Raw genomic sequence first — 19908 nt, 5'->3', positions numbered from 1 at the left:
ATCCATAAAGGGCCTTGTGGCTGCAGGTTTTCATTCCAGCCATGCAGCAGCACACCTGACTTGGCTCATTCAATCAACTGAACTGTCTTCACACAGTCAAATACTTGCAGCCACACCCACCCTTGATTAAAGGGTGGGTGTGTCAGTTGATTGAATAAGCCAAATCAGGGTGCTGCTGCATGGCTGGAGTGAAAACCTGCAGCCACACGGCCCTTTATGGATCAGGTTTGACACCCCTGGTTTACATAGTGGATCATTGGTGTGAGTGTATGCATGCTGTATATAGTTCTTTTACATAGTTATTGGTCATTAGTGTGTGTGTGTGTGCATGCTGTATATAGTTCTTTTGCATGCTGTATAGTTCTTACATAGATATTGATCATTATTTTGTATTAACTGTAGAGTTTATGTAATACTTGTATAAAAATCGCTAATTTGGAAAAGTTATGAAAGGGTTAATTAATCCACATTTGATGTATTTGAATGACAAATATAGAGAAAAATGCGAATACCTATCAGATACAGCCAACTTGGTGCATTTAATATCAGTATTTACACTGATATTATTTTTTTTTTTTGTATTTTCTTCCATTATTTGGGCATATAGGGCATCTCATCTCATTATCTCTAGCCGCTTTATCCTTCTACAGGGTCGCAGGCAAGCTGGAGCCTATCCCAGCTGACTACGGGCGAAAGGCGGGGTACACCCTGGACAAGTCGCCAGGTCATCACAGGGCTGACACATAGACACAGACAACCATTCACACTCACATTCACACCTACGGTCAATTTAGAGTCACCAGTTAACCTAACCTGCATGTCTTTGGACTGTGGGGGAAACCGGAGCACCCGGAGGAAACCCACGCGGACACGGGGAGAACATGCAAACTCCGCACAGAAAGGCCCTCGCCGGCCACGGGGCTCGAACCCGGACCTTCTTGCTGTGAGGCGACAGCGCTAACCACTACACCACCGTGCCGCCCCATATAGGGCATTAAAGGGTTAATATATTAAATTGCCCAAGGGATATCACCGGGCACCCTCTTAAATCTTGAAGCGCTACCTCAAATCTATAAGATAAAGCAAAAAAAAAAAAAACTTTAACCAAAAATTCCGGGTCCGACCCCATGGCTCCCGGACTAGTCAGCGCGTGCGTGTGTATTAATGAGCGTTTGTACGGCCGCTCTCTGGCCGCCGGATGTCGCTCCCTGCACGGTGACGTGGCCTCTCGCGCGCGCCTCCAACCCTCCCATGAAAGAGTGGACCGGAGTGACGTCACCCTGATCTCCAGGAGGAAACGGAGCATTACCGCGCGAGCTGTCAACGGGGACGAGTAGCGACGAGTAGAAGAAGGGCGCGCGAGTCGGTCCTGAGTTCCGCCTCCGGAATCGCGGCGAGCCTGTTGCACTGCGCTCTTCACACACACACACCGGGCTGACTGCAACTTTCTGCCAGCTGCACGAGGAATCCTGTTGTTTACTTTGCACTGTTTTTGTTTTTGTTTTCTTGTGCCATGGCTGAAGTCACCGACTCGTCCTTCTCGGAGGTGGCGAACCGATTTGCCCGAAAAGGGGCGCTGAGGCAGAAAAATGTCCACGAAGTGAAGAACCACAAATTCACCGCGAGGTTTTTCAAGCAGCCGACTTTCTGCAGCCACTGCACCGACTTCATCTGGTCAGTAAATCCTGCACGACTTTCCTGTGCTTCCTGGAAACTCGGAATCCAGTTCACAGTCAGGGTGGGAAGTGTGGAGACATGTCGTGATTGGATCTCCTCCAGGCAGGGATCAGAACGAGCTTCTGTTTGTTTGGAAACAACTTCTGAAAATGAATGGAAACATTTCAGTAGTTTTGCTTTCAGGTGCATGTTGTGTGTTCTGTTAGATGCATTCCAGGTGTTCAGTGTGTTTGCGGTTGTTGTGTTTTGCCCACTCACAGTGTTTACTGTTTTGTTGTTTTTCCCCAGAGTTCCGATGAGTTGTGTGCTTCCCGGCTCAGCTGTGCATGGTGTGGTCTTTTCAAACTTCTGTGCATTTTTGTTTTCAGTATTCCAGCGTGTGGTCCGTGTTCAGTGTGTTCTGTCTGAATCCTGTGCCCTTTCCAAGTTCCATCCATTATCTCTAGCCGCTTTATCCTGTCCAACAGGGTCGCAGGCAAGCTGGAGCCTATCCCAGCTGACGATGGGCGAGAGGCGGGGTACACCCTGGACAAGTCGCCAGGTTATCACAGGGCTGACACAAAGACAGACAACCATTTCCAAGTTCCATAATAATAATACATTCCAGGTGTTCCAAAATTTCCTTCCATATCTTCTGTATCCTCGCTTGTCTCCTGTATATTCGGATGATTTTCAGTATTCCATATATTCCATTCCAGGATCACGTCGGATTCTGTGGGTCCTTGGTGTTCGAAGGAAGTGTTCCAGCCATTTTCTGTGCTGCATGCATATGGTAGTGATGCGTCCAAATTGTCAGGGTGGGAACATTTCTGGCATTTTGTATGCTCCAGATATTTCATTCATCCTGGTTTTTCCATCACTGTATTCCAGGAATTGTCAGTTTTCCATTTAGTCCATTCCAGGGACAATGTACGTACATTCTGTGGGCTCGAGGTGTTTTAGTCTGTTTTCCATATTCCAGGCTTTTTCAGAAGTTCATGCATTGTATTGTTTGCAGTTTCGTACATTCTGTAGCCTATGTTCCGTGTTGAGTCTGGAAATTTTCAGTATTCCATATATTCCATAACGTAGGTTCTGTGTGTTCTGTCTATTCTGGAAAATGTCGCATCTCTTGCCATATCGATGGTCAAATGGTCATAGGGTGGTTCAGGCATTCTGTGCATTCCAGGTGTTCCATATATCCTACGGATATGTTATGTATCCCGGGCGTTTTCAGTATTCCATGCATTGTTGTGTTTTAATGCATTGATTGCTGTCCGTGTGTTCTAGTATTTTCTCTGTGTGTGTGTGTTCTGGGTGTTTTATACTGTATGTTCTGGTCATTTTCGGTATTCTGTGTATCCCAGTCCAGGGCCATGATGCATTCCATGTTTTCCTCATGCCCACCCTTACATCATCATCATCTACCTGAAATAATTTCCCATAATCTCGGATTTCCAGTAAAATACGGAGCATTAATGGCATTTCTGTCCCCTGCTATGTTTTTTGTGATCAAAGTGACCACAGTGCTGCGTTCGTGTTCTCAGTAATTGATTCTGTCATCTAAACTTTTGCAATTCATCACAGTCGACAGCCATTTTTTCAACATTTTGAACAGGACTTATTTATTTATTTACTTACTTACTTAAGCATGCTGTTATTTTCACAGCTCAGACTTAAAGTGCATATCACAGGTAGATTCAGGAGCAAGATCAATGTAATTCTTCTATTTTATATTAAACTTTGGTCAAATATCTGTTGCATTTTGTGCAATTTTTTTTTACCTTGTGCAATACCAGAAAAATTCAGTTGAAATCGAACCATTTGAGGCAAATTGGTCCGCCTCTGAAAAAACTTGGCATTTGGATTTCCCGGGAAACGTTGATTTTCGTGACGTCGCGTGCGGGACGCCTCCTTCTGAATCCTACGTCAGCTCTGGTTTGTTTGTGAGAAAACGACCTGGTGGTTTTCTGCAAATTTCTTCAACGTTATCACGTAATTATTAAAATGGTTAACAGATGTATCGTCGGAGGGTGTAGCAACACCAATCTTGATGGGATTAGTACTCATCATTTCCCACATTGTGCTCAGGTGACAATTCCATATTTCAATGCAAAATCGCTAGCTGCTAAACTTGGTCTACACAGGCTGTGCACTGAAACCGTGCAAGCTTTCGCAGCCTGCTGGCGCTTCCGCAGGTGACGTCACGAATCTGGCTCCAGACTCCTTTGGGATTTTTCCAGACGCGTTTTGTTATTTTATTTTTTTCTGCTGTAGACAGATGGCCTTCTGCAAAATTACCCTTCTGGATGAGTGTGTAAAGGGACATACTTTCATATATAAAAAAAAAAAAACGAATTTGGTCCAGGATGTGCACTTTAAACTCACAATAAGGTGTCTTTAAGATTCTTTTTGTTCCACTTGCTGGGACAAATCCGTCAACCAGAAGATGCGTGATCAGTAGAAATAATGCTACAGGTGTGTGTGTGAGAGACTCAGGACTATGAGAGTAGTGAGTGATGGTGCTCATTCACTTGTTGGTGCACTGAGAAATATAAGACATCAGATATCAAATATTTACATCGTTCATTTGCACAGCAGTGTCTTTTTAATCGACTTAGATTTCTTGTGCCGTGAAAGAGAACTGATAGCTAAAAGCCCATTAAAGGATTTGGGAGCTCTAGTTGTCTAATGCATTGCTTTCTTTTCACTATGTGACTGTGTGTTTCTTTCTTTCTTTCTCTCTCTCTCTCTCTCTCTCTCTCATGCAGGGGCTTTGGAAAACAGGGATTCCAGTGCCAAGGTAAGACTGAAACGTGGATGGATTATTTCCGAAACTAAAGCCAAATCCGAATCCAGCAGACAGCCACAACATAAATACACATGCATAAATATGAGTCCAGATGTGCGAGTCTCTGGAAGAGAGACATTGTCTCGATCATTGGTTGTTCCTGGAAATTCTCTGGATTTAACCTTTTGGAATTTTCAGAAATCTTCCATTAAGAGTAAGACAATGAAATCCACTCAGTGATATCCTGTTAATGGAGTAACTGCTGAATATAGAGTTAAGTTGGGTTTTATTTTTGACAGCATTGCCCCATCATAGCTCCAGGTTTCCATCTTGAGCTCAGGCTTGTAGTACTCGAGTCCGACTCGTGCACTAATTTTAAGGACTCGTGACTTGACTCGGACTCGAGCACTGATGACTCGGACTCGTGCAATAACTGCATTCGGACTTGTAAATTAGAGACGAGGGGTCAGGTTTTTTCTTTATTTTTTGTAACATGCCGCAATAATTTGGCATTAGATATTTATATCTATATTAATTTTTGTACTTATTTCATTCAAGAGTGTCACACCTGTGCAGCTTGGTGTGTGCATCAGATAGACTCTTGGGCGTGCTCCGGACAGCGCATGTGCCAAGCGGACTCTCGCGCACACCATAAATGACTCGCACCTGCACAGGATTAAGGCGCAATCAGTGCACCTATATAAAAACTGTGAAAATGCACTTACTTTGCGAAGTATTGACTTGCGTTGCTGACACATTACTGAGCCTTATTTCCTTGTTTGGGTTCCTGATCCCCGATTTCCTGTTTCCCGTCTTTGATTCTGCCGAGTCTACGATAGCCTGTTTGTGCCTCGCTCAACCTATTGCCGGTTTCACTGTTTTACAATTTTGCCTGCCATTCTGGATGGTTTACCTGTCTTCACTTGTATTAATAAACACACCTTCTGCACTTACATCTGTCTCCCAACCATCTCTGACAGAATACTTCGCACTCCCTGACAAAGAGAACTCGCATTCACCTGTTCATACGTCATGTTCAGGAACAAACTCATGTTAATGGCGCTGAAACAGCCACCGTCAAATGGTGTGGCTGGAGTCTTGTTCTCGGACTCGACTCGGATCAGTAGTGGACTCAACTCAAATTTGTTTTTAATGACTTGGACTTGAACACTGAGCACTCGAGACTGGACTCGGACTTGAGGTTTAGTGACTCGACTACAACACTGCCTGAGCTCAAGTTAATGTCTGTGTGGAGTGTCGTGGGTTATCGTGATGTCTGTATGGGTTTCCTCTGGAATTTCTGGTCGCCTCCGAACTCCCAAAACATGCATAGGTGGACTGTAAATTACTCTTAACTGTGAATGTGTGTGTGTGTCCATAGTACTCTGTGATGGACTGGTGTCCATCCAGGGTATATTCCTGCCTTGCACCCAGTATTCCTGGGATAGGCTCTGGATTCACCAGGATAAGGATGAATGAACGAATGAAAGATACTTTATAGTGTCAGTTGGACCACTATGGCTGTTTTTCAGATGCTTTATCTCTCAGGAACATCTCAAAGTCGTAAAAGTGTCCCAGAGACAGAAACTGTTAAGTAAAGATCACCACTTTCGAAATCTTTAAAATGGCAGCCAAAAATTGACCAAATTGCTGGACATTATAGCAACGGAGCTGCGTTTGAAACTGTCAAGTGTGTAATGTGATGTGCGTTGTGTGTGTGTGTGTGAGCGTGTGTGAGAGTATGCTTACCTGTGTCTGACAAATTGCCATGCACTGTTACTATTTACACAAGGAACAATGGGGAGCAATTTTGTGTGCTTCTAACTTTTCTGAGATGACGTAAGATGTTGACACGGGCGATAACAATTCGAATAAGGCAAATTACAAAGGTGAAATTGTTTCACGCTGCTGTTTTCACATACAGATGTGAATTGGATTAAAAGCCAGTGCATGATACAATCATAAACATACCATAACAATGTTGTATTCTCAAATCCGATTGGTCAGTAGGTGCTGATTTATTTTCCATTACGCAAACTCAGAGACGAGTCATATCTATAATTCAAATCACAGATTTATTGTACAACTCCAAATCAGAAAGTTTGGACGGTCTATTGAGATTGAAATTAAAACTGAAAACGATGATTTGTAAATAAGCTTTGACCTGGATTGCATTCAAAATAACACAGCAGCATATTGTTTGTTTTACCTCATGAATTTTATCGTTTTTTCAAAATAAATGTTTATTTCAATTTTAATTCTTGTAACGCATTTCAAAGAAAGGTGAGATGGGAAAGTATTTACGACTTTGTAATGGTGCCATGCCTTCTCACAACACTTAAAATATATTTATGGACTGAAGACACCAAAAACAAAGACACCGGGTCATCACTGTCATATTTTTCTTTTCATATATTTTCACCACACATTCTCTATACATAGTTTTCACTGACGTCACGGCATTCCGGGGAAAGCCCTCCAGTCGCCATCTTGTGGGTCAAACAAAACGGACCATCGCCATTACCGGCTACGTTATCTCGGATGAATTTATGAAGTTATATAGTCAGTTTTCTAAAATAAAGATCAATGTCGGCAAAATCAAGCAAACAGAAGTATATAGATACATTAGACAACATCTCACGACAACGGTATGCAGCCAAACTGGCCTTGATTGGGGGAATTGACCCCTACGAAGTGGACAAAGATGCATTTTCTAGTGACTGTGCAGGGCTGCCAAAGCCTGAAACTGCCAAAGCCTACTCCAAAGCCTGAAACTGACTTCATCAAACTTTAAAGGCTGTCTGATATATACAACTTTATATATTCTACAGCGCACCTTTTGGCGGATGCCGCCTTTTTCACGGCTGAATCGCGCAGATCCGATTTTTTTTTTAGGGGGGGCGTTGGAGTGTCTGATTATAATTTCAAAGTAAATTCTGTATTAAAATTACTAAATAAGCAAATCCGTTACAGTCCATGAAACATAGGAAGTATAAGGATGAGAAAAAAAACAGTTTAAATCGGAAAGCTGCGCACATTTGCGCGAAGCTGTTTTTTTCTCATCCTTATACTTCCTGTTTCATGGACTGTAATAGATTTGCTTATTTAGTAATTTTAATACAGAATTTACTTTGAAATTATAATCAGACACTCCAACGCCCCCCCCCCCTTAAAAAAAAATCGGATCTGCGCGATTCAGCCGTGAAAAAGGCGGCATCTGCCAAAAGGCATGCTGTTTGCATTCCTGGTTGATTAAACACAAATCAAATCATACAGAATAGACCTAAAATGTTTTTCAAAAATGACCCTTGCGTGAGTGAAGTGACAAGTGTCAAATAGAAACGTGACAAACGAGCGATATTAAGTGTACATTACAATGTAAACGTACACTCAGCGGTTCCAGTTAGGCATTCTCCAGAGATTGTTCACATGATGTTTTGGTTTCCAAAAACAAACTTAAACACAATTGATTGTTTATTTAAACAACTTACCACTTATAAAATGATCGGAGCAGACTTTGCTGTGTTTGGAAGGCTGATAATCCTTGCGGTTGATTCTCGCAAGCCATAGATTTCTCCTTTGTATGCTGAGTTTGTTTGCTCGCCTTCGTGCTCCCGTACAGTGGGAATTCCATAAAAGCTCCGCTTGACGTCATCATCTGACCTATTACGACAGCCGTGAATACAACAGGTGTGCACCATTGCTAGCTTTAAATAGCCTGCTTGGGTTCTTTTGAAGACTTTGTACTCGCGCGTTACAATGTGTGCTCAGTGACCCGTACGGTAAGCTTGACCCACAAGATGGCCGCCACTAGGGAATCCCCGACTCTGTGACGTCATGTGCAAACTATGTATTGGGGACAGAGAGGACAGACACCCTCTCCTTCCACAGCCATGCCTTTGTAATGTGTGCAGAATGTGGTTTTGCATTGTCTTGTTGAAATATCCGTGGAAAAGACGTCGTCTTGAAGGCAGCACATGTTGCTCCAAAATCTCAATGTACTTTTTCTGCATTAATGCTCCATCACAGAAGTATAAGTTACCTTTGCCGAGAGCACTGACACAACCCCATACCATGACACTTTTGGACTTGTTGCTGGTAACAGTTTGGATGGTCCTTTTCGTCTTTGGTCCGGAGCACACAGCATCCATTTCTTACAAAAAAGACCTGGAATACTGATTCGTCTGACCACAATACACATTTCCACTGTGTGAGGGTCCATCCCAGATGCCTCCAAGCTCAGAGAAGTTGACAGCACTTCTGGACACAGTTAACATAAAGCTTGCTTTTTGCACAGTAAAGTTTGAACTGGCATTTATGGATGTAACTCTGTATTGTAGCGCTTGACAAAGGTTTGCCAGAGTAATCCCGAGCCCATGTGGTTATATCAGCAATAGATGAATGACGGTTCTTGATGCAGTGCCGTCTGATGGATCAGAGATCATGGGTGTTCAGCTTAGGCTTGAGCCCTTGCCCTTTATGCACTGAAATTCTTCCAGATTCCTTGAATCGTTTAATGATATTATGCACCATAGAGGGTGAAATATGCAGCACATTATCAAAGCTTTTGTACCAGTCAGAGGACAGCATACTTATTAACATCAAGAGAAAGTCCGAGAGTGGGTATTTACAGCGGTCATAATGTCAGTGATTCGAGGAGCTAACTTGTTTCGCAGATGTTCCACAACATCAATTGTGACTATAAGTGGATAAATAGTATGATGTGGCATTCTTTAATTTAAAAAAAAAACACGTTAGCACGTTTGCTAGCATTTATGAGAGGTCTAGCTCATCTTTCTGAACTATTGGAGAGCTTTGCAATATTTTGGAGTGTTGTGTTCAGTTGAAACTTGAGAATATGTGCTTTTGACATATACAAACTAGTTAAAGTGCATTGTCACACATGAGAACACTGTTGCTATGGCAGCTGGTTCCTGAGGTTGCCAAGCATAAGCTAGCTAGTGACTGGGGATATACAGTTAGCTAGCTGTTGTGATGCTTTAAGTCCATGTCAAGGCACAGTGACAGAACTATATCAAACCACTGTGGATATCAAGATTTTCCTCAGATATGTTAGTAAATTATTCAATAAACACTTGACTCCATGACCACACCGTAATTACCATTGACCACAGTGGTTTGTCGAATTAGATCTAAATTAGCTGAGATTTTCTTGTGTTGGAAGATCAGGAATTCACTCAGAGTCTTTATCAGGCATATTAGCATTTAGATCAGGCATATCAGGTTCAGAATTGGTTTAGATGTTTGGAAATTACCTCAGAAGTGTTTAAATTCACCCAAAGCTTTTGGAATTAGCTCAGGTGTTTTAGACTTAGATCAGGCATATCAGAAGTTGTTGAATCAGTTTAGAAGTTTTAGCATGAGCTCAAAAGTTCAGAAGTTAGCTTAGAAGTTTCAAAACTAGCTCAGAAGCTTGGGAATTACCTCAGAAATGTTAGACTTAGTTGTTTAGTAGACGTTTTAGAATTAGCTCAGCTGTTTTTGAATTAGCCCAGAGGGTTTTGTAATTAGCTCGCTAGCTTTAGAATTAGCTTTAGTTTTGCCGAAAAATGTTCGACATATTTAAATGAGAGGGGTGAATTACACGTCACACAAGAGATCTATTCCTGAAATTACTTTTAATGGTGTTTGAACTGAATATCATCAGTTTTTTAAAAAAATAATGTATGTGGCAAGAGTAAGAATAATTTAAGCTTGTTTAATGGTTTGATCTGGCCCAAACAATGAGGACAAAAGATACCTTAACCATGTAGCTTTATGTAACTAAGATACATTAACAATCTGGCATCCGTTACACCTACACACAAAAAAAAAAAAACATTCTGGGAAAAAAAATCAGTATACACCACCATGTTTTAGGCAAAGTTATCTAAGGCAAACATAAGTTGAAACTTTCCACTCTATTGCTTTGGCTTATCGAATGATTTATTTTGTAAATCACAGACAAGGCAGGCTACAACTGCGCTGCTTCGAAAATGTCAATTTAACAGCTTGATGAAAGCGCGCTGATGGTTCCCATGGAAACCCCGTGTCTCCTGCACTGCGTTCCTCCCCCGAGTCGCGCGCTCATTCGCTTTTGTGTTCTTGGTCTCAGAGCCGCGCGCACCAAACACACACAGAAGACAGAATCAGTGTTTAACATCATTAACAATGCACATTTTACAGAGACATTTTAATGTTATTGTTTATTTTTTTATCCAGTTGAATATTTAGCATACAAATGTATTTTCAGCTCTTAAAAATGACCGAGGTCCGGACCGTGGGGGCCTCAGAGCTGGCTGCAGCCATGGAGATGAACAAGACGCTAATAGGAAGATAAGACAGTTCAATGACAAATGGAAGTTCGGGCGAGATTGGCTAGTTCATAGCAAAACCGAAAATACCATGTACTGCGAAGACTGTAGAAAGTCTGGCAAAGACAGGCACCAGTAATTTTAAACTCGAAACTATAAAGGACCACGAAAAGTCAAATGCACACATCGGTACTATAACATCAAAACAGGCGAAGACGGCTGGTTCACTACAGGACAGCATTGCTTTCAGTCCCTGGCTGTCATGAAGTCAGCTGAGCTGGAGAGGATGGAGCTGCTGGTTAGAAACGTTCACACGATTGTAAAGAAGTTGATCTCACCCCAGCTGTCAACTTATGGCCTGCTGGAAGCCTCAGGTCACGAAGACCATTTTTCATGGACCATTCAGACTCATCTGATGATGAATGTAATGAGGACATTTAATGTCTCTCTCTACACATGTTCACACACACACACACACACACACACACACACACACACACACACACACACACACTATTAATAGATAATACATAATATACATAATAATACTTGATAGTACACATAATACTTGCATATCAAAACATCAAATGTTTTTCAATGATAAATGTTTTGAATTGGAATTTTAATATTAGAATCAGTTCAGTTGTTATTTTTCTTATTACAGTATACGATATTTCATATTGTAAGGGGCTTGAATTTGAGTTCCATAAACAGAATACTCTGTTTGTATTTTTGTCTTAATTGGTTGCATGGTTTCATATAGGGAGCTACCTTAACAGCACTGAATACTTGAGTGCTACTGTAGAGATACATTATACGCTGCCATTCATAATTAAGTCTAGATCTTCCGAACTTTAATGTATCATGGTGAAGAAAAAAACTGTGATTTCCTGGCAACAAAATTGTGGCTAGTGAAAAGGCTGAATGGCTAGTGACTCGGGAAAACCACTAGCCACAGTGGCCGGTGAGCAAAAAAGTTAATGTAAAACCCTGACACACACACACACACACACCTGGAAGGACATTTCTTACGTATTTTGGAAGCATTTTACAGGGAAATGGTTAGTAATTTATTAGCTAAGAATGCACCAGAAGGCATGTAAATTTCAAAGTTTTACAAGGGGGCATGCCCCCAGACCCCCCTAGCATTAGCACGCTTTTGGTGCACCGTGGCGGCTTCGTCTCCGCAAATTCCAGAGCCACCTACTACTTTTTTTTTTTTTTTAGCCAGCTACTTCAGGTTTTTTGGAGAACCATGTCTGTCTCTGAGTTAGTCTGAGGTGGAAACATGGAGGTTTATTCTGCCTCAGAGGCAGAACATGGTGCTGATCTCATGGCAGGCGGAAACAAGGCTGACCACATTATAAACTATAAACAGTGAAGGAATGTTTTGTAATTAATGGCCACATAGTGGGTGATTGCAGTCGTGAAAGGAGTCTTGGCAGCTTAGCAGTTTCCTCTGTCGCAGCTCCACTGAAGAGTCGAGTGTTGAGTGGAAACAGATATCATGAAGCTGCAGATATCATGAGAGGTCAGGAGTCCATATCTATGGCAACTATAAATGGGGCGTGACCGTGTGTGTTATTCTCTCATGCTCTGGCAACATACAGTAGTGTAAAAAGTGTGATCTGTGGTAAAAATTATATCCAAGCAGATTTTTTTTGTTAGTGTGTTGAGGAACAAACCTGTCATACTATCATGTTGTCACTGAAATCACTGGAAATTGTCATTATTTTGTCAGTATTTGCATTACACCTGGAAGAAGGCTGCATCAGAAGGCAGGAATTTGGACGCCCTTAAGTAACGCATGTCCAATTTGCATACATGTCAACCTATACGGATTGTCTGGAAATTATACGGATTTTAGCTCATTTCAAGGGCGTACAGGCGTATAAACAAAGTCTTACGGATTTTCAGTATTTTCTGACCTAAATTTATTTTGTGTATCTTACTTGAACATCGTCAGCTGATCGTCGCAAAAACATACGGTACAAAAGCTCAATTTATAGAAAAAGAACAGCGTGTATGCAGGGGCAGATAACCCAGACTATGTGAAACCGGATGTTTATTCCTCAAGCCTCGTGCAGTATCGCGATTGCGAGACTTCGCTCGTTCCGGTCATGCGCACGATCTGCATTTAAACGCGCCAAACAGTCATTGTTCGAACGATTTTCTCATTGTGCAGAGCGACATTGTTTACACCTGAGAGATTTTGAATAGCGTCTGCTGAGTGAAAGAATGGGAACACCGAGAAAGAAAATGAGATACGGCGGGCGGTATCTTCCTGAATGGAAGGAGACATTTAATGGTGTCATTGTTCAGACGAAAAATGAGAAGTACGCGCACTGCACAGTTTGTGTGCGAGATATAAAAGTTGCGGCGTCTGGAGTTTACGACGTGAGGGAACACATGAGGTCCAAACTACATCAGCGAAATTTGCACCAGAAACAGAATCAGCCGCAAATGACGATGTTTGCAAAGCCTAAGACCGATGATCAACCAACAAGTGTAATAAGAGCAGAAGTTACGATCTGTAATTTTATTGCTCAGCACAATTTGCCGCTAGCCGTTGCGGACCCCCTGACAGAACTGTTGCCGCGAATTTGCACGGACAGTACGATTGCGAAATCTATCAGCTGTAGGCGCACCAAAACAATGCAAATAATCAAAAAGAGCTTGGACCCCGAAGCTACACTACCAATCATCCAGCACTGCCGGACGTCGCCATTTTCCTTGATGATCGACGAATCCAATGACAAAAAGACGGACAAGCGACTGGCCGTTTTGGTCCGGATCTTCGACATAAACAGAGGGGCGAAGTCAAGAATCATAGACATGCCCGTGTGCAATATCGGCACGGGCGAGGCGATTTTCGACATGCTGGACGAAGTTCTCAGGCAAGTTATATTTACTTATTTATTTATTAAGTTTGGTGCGATTCGAAGGCTATAAGGATTTTATGTTGATTTTATGGATTTCTTCCTCTGATACTGCAGGTGGACGCCCAAAGGGGTTGACATGTATGAATTTGAAAGCAATTAAGGACAACGATTTACTGTGGCTATTTATTTATCCAAGGTAGCAGTGTCACACTCACATTGTCACACTGTATATATCCTCAATTATGCATATGCACATTCATGCTAAAGCTAGGCATATCAGGTGAAAATTCAATCCAAATTGCTTGAAACTGCGCTCATTGAATTCAGAACTGAATGCAGAACAACATACTTTTTACAGAATTAAAATATGTTTATCCATTCTTGAGATTGCCAATCAGAGATTTAAAAAAAAAAAAAAAAGGCTGAATTTTTAGAAAACTGCCATAATATTCTGTATGAGGATCACATGGCCCAATTAGGGCTTCATTAACGAATGAGATCAAATGCTTTTTCTTAATAACTTTATTTATTTTTCAAGATATTTACATAGAAGTTGGCAGGCACGTAGATCATTGGATACTGAATGCAAAATTTGAAAAATTAGTCAAAATAGAAAATGCAAATTAGTATTTAATTAGCACTAAGTATGCTAATTAGGTAAAAAAAAACCGTTAAATCAGTACACTCTCTTCTTCAAAGTTTCACCAAATGGCTTTATTTTTGCAATATAACTGATCTTAACTTTCATTCATACATCATAAAGAAGGAGAAATCAGTGTTAATTATTATAAAAACTGCAGCTTGAGATGAATCCATTCCAGTCAGGAATGTCATTCACATCTACTATTCTCGATCAAAATAAAAAAAAGTAATAAAAGATTATTTCTAATACCCTCTGTGTGCTCTGTAGTGTTTTGTATTTCTCAAAAGTAGAGCCTACTCATGTTTATGTTTATATGAAAGAATATAAATGATTCTTATTTCAAATAATATTCACAGCTTTCAAGGCCAACCTCAAAAAAAATGTGATCCACGTTCAGTAAACAGTTCAAATTAACTGAACTGAAATTGACACTCGCGTTTCTGACTTCCAGTTTCGACCACTAAGATGCCAATATTTTTCATCAAACAACTATATTCTGAAACAGTTATTTATTTATATGAATCAGTTTGAGTTGAAGAAAACAAGTAGGTAAAGCTATGAAAACTCACTTCAGCTTCCCATGAATCTTAACATCAAAACTAGCTGATGGAAAATTTTGCTGAATACTTCATCAGAAACAGTGAGAACGAGAGGACATCCCTATACAAGTTATCTGATTGATATTCACGAGTAATCCCGTCGGAAACCGATCAGAAGAGAGAGAGAGAGAGAGAGACTGACAGCTTTCCCATGACTCAAAAAGCACCGGCAGTTTCCTGATATCCCGCGAGCAGAGTGTACTCTGTTGTTCCAACTTCAACCTGCCGTTACTCCCAAAGTACTGAACAGATCTTAACGAGATAAATTTCTTTGGAAAGCAGAGATTATAAGCTTTTTAATGATAGTATTCACGATAGAAAAGATTCAAGAGTTAAGCAATGACAGATCTGTCTGGAACCTTAGATTATAGATGAAAGTCTTCCGGATTTACCCGGAAATCCGGATATTTGACAAAACTCTTGAAAATCTCCGGTTTTCCGAATGGAGAAATTTATTTTTTGGATTTTTCGCGTTCCATTTCATAGAAATTCAGTTTTGCGATCGCGCTGCTTGTTTATGTTCGGCGACAGGGCGCCACCATTTTTGTAGTCTCGCAATGCTTGCTGGTGTGTACGAGACCTTATATGCTTACCTCATGTCATGTGAATGAGATTTTATCGTGATATCGTGCTTTAGAAAACATGGTCTTTCTTTTGTGTAACTATTTAATATGTGACAGCATCACTTTATATAAGTTTTGACATCCAAAAATGAAAATTCTGAATTTAGAACAATGCACTCCTGAAAATTACTCATTAACTAGGGGAATTAAATTTGATATTTTTGACATGTTAATCATTAATGTACATGAAAGAAAAAGGCTTAAAAGTTATAACTTGTTGTAGTGAAAATAAGTACTAAAATGCACTAGAATGCAGGGTTTTGCATGTTATGTAATTAAAATTTTTTCAGGGGACGTTGCCCCCCCCCCCCGACCCCATCTTAGTTTGACTTTCAAAAGTTCAGGATTTTTTTCTTTGCTCCACTTTCATCTCTATTAGATGAGCGTCTGTATGCACAATTTTCACAGCACGGCCAGCGAGCACCTGATACGCCTACTAAAGCATTCCCGGATTTAATTTTGCAAAAATTGAAAAAAACAAACAAACAAAAAAACTAAACCAAGATAAACTGAACCGTATTTAAAATATTAATGTGATATCCGAAGTAAGGAATCAAACATGACAGAATGTGCTACTTCATGACAGAACAGGTTATACTTTTTATCCGTTTACAGTTGCGTGTACTGTTGTGGAACGTCTTTGAAACAAGTTCCTGTTAAACAGTCCTTCCTTCCTTCAGCAGTGTCCTGTTTTTTGTTTTTTTCCTCTTGAAGCAAATAAGACAAAAATATGCAGCTTGTCATGATTTACCAAAAAAACCTCGTTAAAGCAAAGACTTTAACACGGTGGAAAACGTACCGAACGTTACACTGTGAAGACTCCTTCCATCAATATGAAATAATCGTCTCCTTTCAGAAGCTACACAACATGAGTCTTAAATTATGCCGAACATCAGTCGTACAAGTTATACAAGATATATTTTCATGTCATGTTGCTACTTGTTTGTGTGTGAGCTTGGTTACTGATACGTATCGATCCTTTAAAGTAGCCTTGCACAGTCAGCTTGGCCTTGCCAGTTGAACAGAATGATTGTTTACAGAGGTCTGTTTTGACTGGATCAATGATCGCAGAGGAGTTCAACTCTGTTCATCTACATCAGATTCTCAATTCAACAAAAACGCACGTCTCTGGACTTTGTAGCTGAGGCTTCTGCTGTTTCAGAATATTTCAATTAAAAAGTAATAATAATCATCATCGTATAATAAACTTCATTTATTACATGCATGTTTGATTTCCAACAAAAAATATTGCTTTACATTAAAAAGCAGACATAAAGCATATTAAAATACATTAAACATATTAAGGGACTGTATTGCAATAACAATTACAACTAGAAAAGCACTCGGAGAGCGCAGACCTCTGCCAAGAATCCTTTAAAAAAATCCGGGATCCAGAAGGTGAACCGGATCACCGCCAAAATTTAATGGATTGTTACTTGTGCCCAGTCACACCTCTGGAAAAAATTTCAGAGCAATCCGTTCATTACTTTTCCCGTAATGTTGCTAACAGACAAACCAACAAACAAACCAACGCTACCGAAAACATAACCTCCTTGGCGGAGTTAATAATAATAACTAGAATGCATTTCTGGAGAAAATGCGAAAGTGTGCTTGCTTAGGTGCGCCGCCATGGCGACTCGGCAAGAGAGGCGACCACACGCCCACACGACAAGTTTTGTGTCAACACGCGAAAGTTTGGCCAAGACAGAAGGCGGATTCTCCTATGGAGATGACAGGCTGGCAAGGTTCTTTACAGGGACATCCCAGAGCATCACTAACATGAAAATGTAGATGTAATTCTAAATCCCTAAAGAGATATGACCCAAAACATATTTTTGCTCATTGTGGCGCCCCCTAGTGGCCAAATGACACCAAATTAGATGAGGGTACATGAACTGGTGCCGAAAGTATTTCTCAGCAAATATGGTCTTGAAACGTCAAAGCGTTTCTGAGACATGAGCCAAAATACGTTTTTGCTAATTGTGACGCCCTCTAGTGGCCAAATGACACCATATTTGATGAGGGTAGTTTGGATGGTGTCCAAAGTCATGCCACTAAATATGGTCTTGATACGTCAAAGTGTTTCCGTGATATGAGCTCACTTCCTGTTTGGTGGCTTCGCCATCAATTTTGATTGGCTGCCATGGGCGAACGCTTCAACGTATGAGAGCGAAACAAATATCATTCATTAGGCATGGACTGTAGATCATGTGTGCCAAGTTTCGTGATGATCGGACAAAACATGCGGCCAGGGTCACTCTACCTTCACTTTGGACAAAATTCAAAATGGCTGAAAATCTAATTCGGCGGAGAATGACGTCATAGGGTGCGTTGGAATCGTCTAGCTCTGAGGATTCCAACGGCACCAGACTTATGAAAATCGGACATACGGATCAAAAGTTACGTGCATGAACGTATATAAGACTGTGCTCAGTTGGTGGTGCTAGAGTGTGAGACGTACCAACATGAAACTTGATGAAATCAATCAGGGTCCACTCCTCTATCAGTGTACCACGTTTCATGACTTTACACCTTACGGTTTGGCCTACAGAAGGAAAAATCTGTTTTTTGCGTCGCGCGCCCATTCATTTCAGTGGGGAAAAAAATTAATCCTTTAAAAAAATCCGGGATCCAGAAGGTGATCCGGATCACCGCCAAAATTTAATGGATTGTTACTTGTGCCCAGTCACACCTCTGGAAAAAATTTCAGAGCAATCCGTTCATTACTTTTTCTGTAATGTTGCTAACAGACAAACCAACAAACAAACAAACAAACAAACAAACAAACAAACAAACGCTACCGAAAACAACCTCCTTGGCGGAGGTAAAAAGATTATGCAGTCCAAGATCAATCACATACACATACAGTACTGTGTAAAAGTCTTCAGCACCCTATTTTTTTTCATACAAACTTTATAGATTTCTATTTTATGACTTCTACATTATCGCGTCAGTACAAGAACATTTAGTATGTTTCCCAGCACAAAATTAAATGTTACAGGAAAAAAAAAAGTTTGCATCTGAGCATGCATATTACATAAGAGAAGACTTTTCAGATTAAAAAAGAAAACATAATGAAGGCTACTTGGTTTTGGTGCAAAATTACAAAGCAAGTGTGACAAAGTGTCCAGAACAAGAACTACGGCTGGTTCTGCACGATGCTCAGTAAAACCTACAGCTCATTTCCTTAGGCTGCTATCACACTGTCTCGTATCTTGCCACGTAAGCAGCGTGTGGGTCAAACGGCAAGAATTTTGTCTGAAATTAAAGTCCTGTGACGTACACAGCGTACCGTATGTGTGACGTTCCTGTGGCATTCCTATGGCGTATCTGGGGTTTGTATGGGGTTCAAGGGATGTAAAGTTATGGTGTACTGTGGCGTATGATGCGTTGTCAACGTGTGACGTTGCTGCTGCATATCTGCGGCGTTCACAGGTGGGTATAAAAGGGGGCCCCATGCTGCGTTCGTTGTCATTCGTCACAGTCAAGAAAGCATCATGCCAGCGAAGAAGTCAGGACCCAAGAAGGGCAAAGGAAGAGGGAAGGCATCAGCCGCATCCACCCAGCCAGCCCCGGAACCGCCTTCATCAGACACTAAAGGTGTTCAAGCAATGTTCCCGCCGCGTCACTGCTGCGTAGCTTTTGTTTTTACGGTGTACACGTGACATATATGCTACGGATTTTTAAGTGCGGACTTAAGATTGTGTTACGCATCCTAGAGTATTAGCTACATAAGCTGGCGATGCTGTGACGTTCCTTTCTTACTGCCACGTATCCTGATATGCCGTACATACGCAAGGCTGAAACGCCAATATGTGAACCAAGCATTATAAAACTGCACTCATAGTACCTGAGACTACTATTTTTTTTAAAGCAAAGGGTTGTCTCACACCAAATATTGACTTTGTTTCATTTATTATGGCTTACTGATTACTGTTTATGATATGATGATGCCCTTTATTGTCACTAGTCACATGTACCAGCGAAATTAGCCGTCAATACGTAATTAGCCGCCAAAGATAAGGAAAAAAAGAACACCCCCCCACTATGCTCCTGTCAGGAGTACAGTGTGGGAACATTTAAAAAAACCTTTGCACATAAGCACACAATAACACAAGTACACTTTAAACACAGGACTTGAGGGGGGGAATGAGGGGTAGGGGGTAAGGGGGGGAGGGGAAGAGGTAATCCAGCGCAAGCAAGCAACCGTCTGCTCCTGCAGCCATGAAGGCGCTGGTCACGCACCCACTTGTCACACTAGGGGTAAAAATGGCGACCACGGAAAGTTAGAGAAAGAATGCGAGGAATGAGAGTGTCTCCCGGCAGTGACCTTCAGGGGGAAATGTTGCCTCAGCAACGGCCTAAACCGAGGCTGGTGCTGTCTCAGGGAGCCGAATGTT

The 19908-nt window shown here is 41.2% G+C and overlaps 1 protein-coding gene across 2 annotated transcripts in view; it reads left to right on the top strand.

Moving 5' to 3' along the window:
• The first annotated feature begins 1290 nt into the window (after positions 1-1290).
• prkcaa (protein kinase C, alpha, a) overlaps positions 1291-19908 on the top strand; it is a 517863-nt gene continuing 499245 nt past the window's right edge. For both annotated transcript variants that reach the window (XM_060918929.1, XM_060918930.1), the window contains exons 1-2: positions 1291-1674; positions 4428-4459. In XM_060918929.1, the coding sequence (XP_060774912.1) occupies positions 1514-1674; positions 4428-4459 (193 nt within the window). In that variant the 5' untranslated portion in view covers positions 1291-1513. The remainder of the gene's footprint in view (positions 1675-4427; positions 4460-19908) is intronic.

Source organism: Neoarius graeffei, chromosome 4 (assembly GCF_027579695.1).
Source record: "Neoarius graeffei isolate fNeoGra1 chromosome 4, fNeoGra1.pri, whole genome shotgun sequence".
NCBI classification, from domain to species: Eukaryota; Metazoa; Chordata; class Actinopteri; order Siluriformes; family Ariidae; genus Neoarius; species Neoarius graeffei.
Note: the sequence above shows the minus strand (reverse complement) of the source record. Positions and strands in the feature narration are given on the sequence as shown.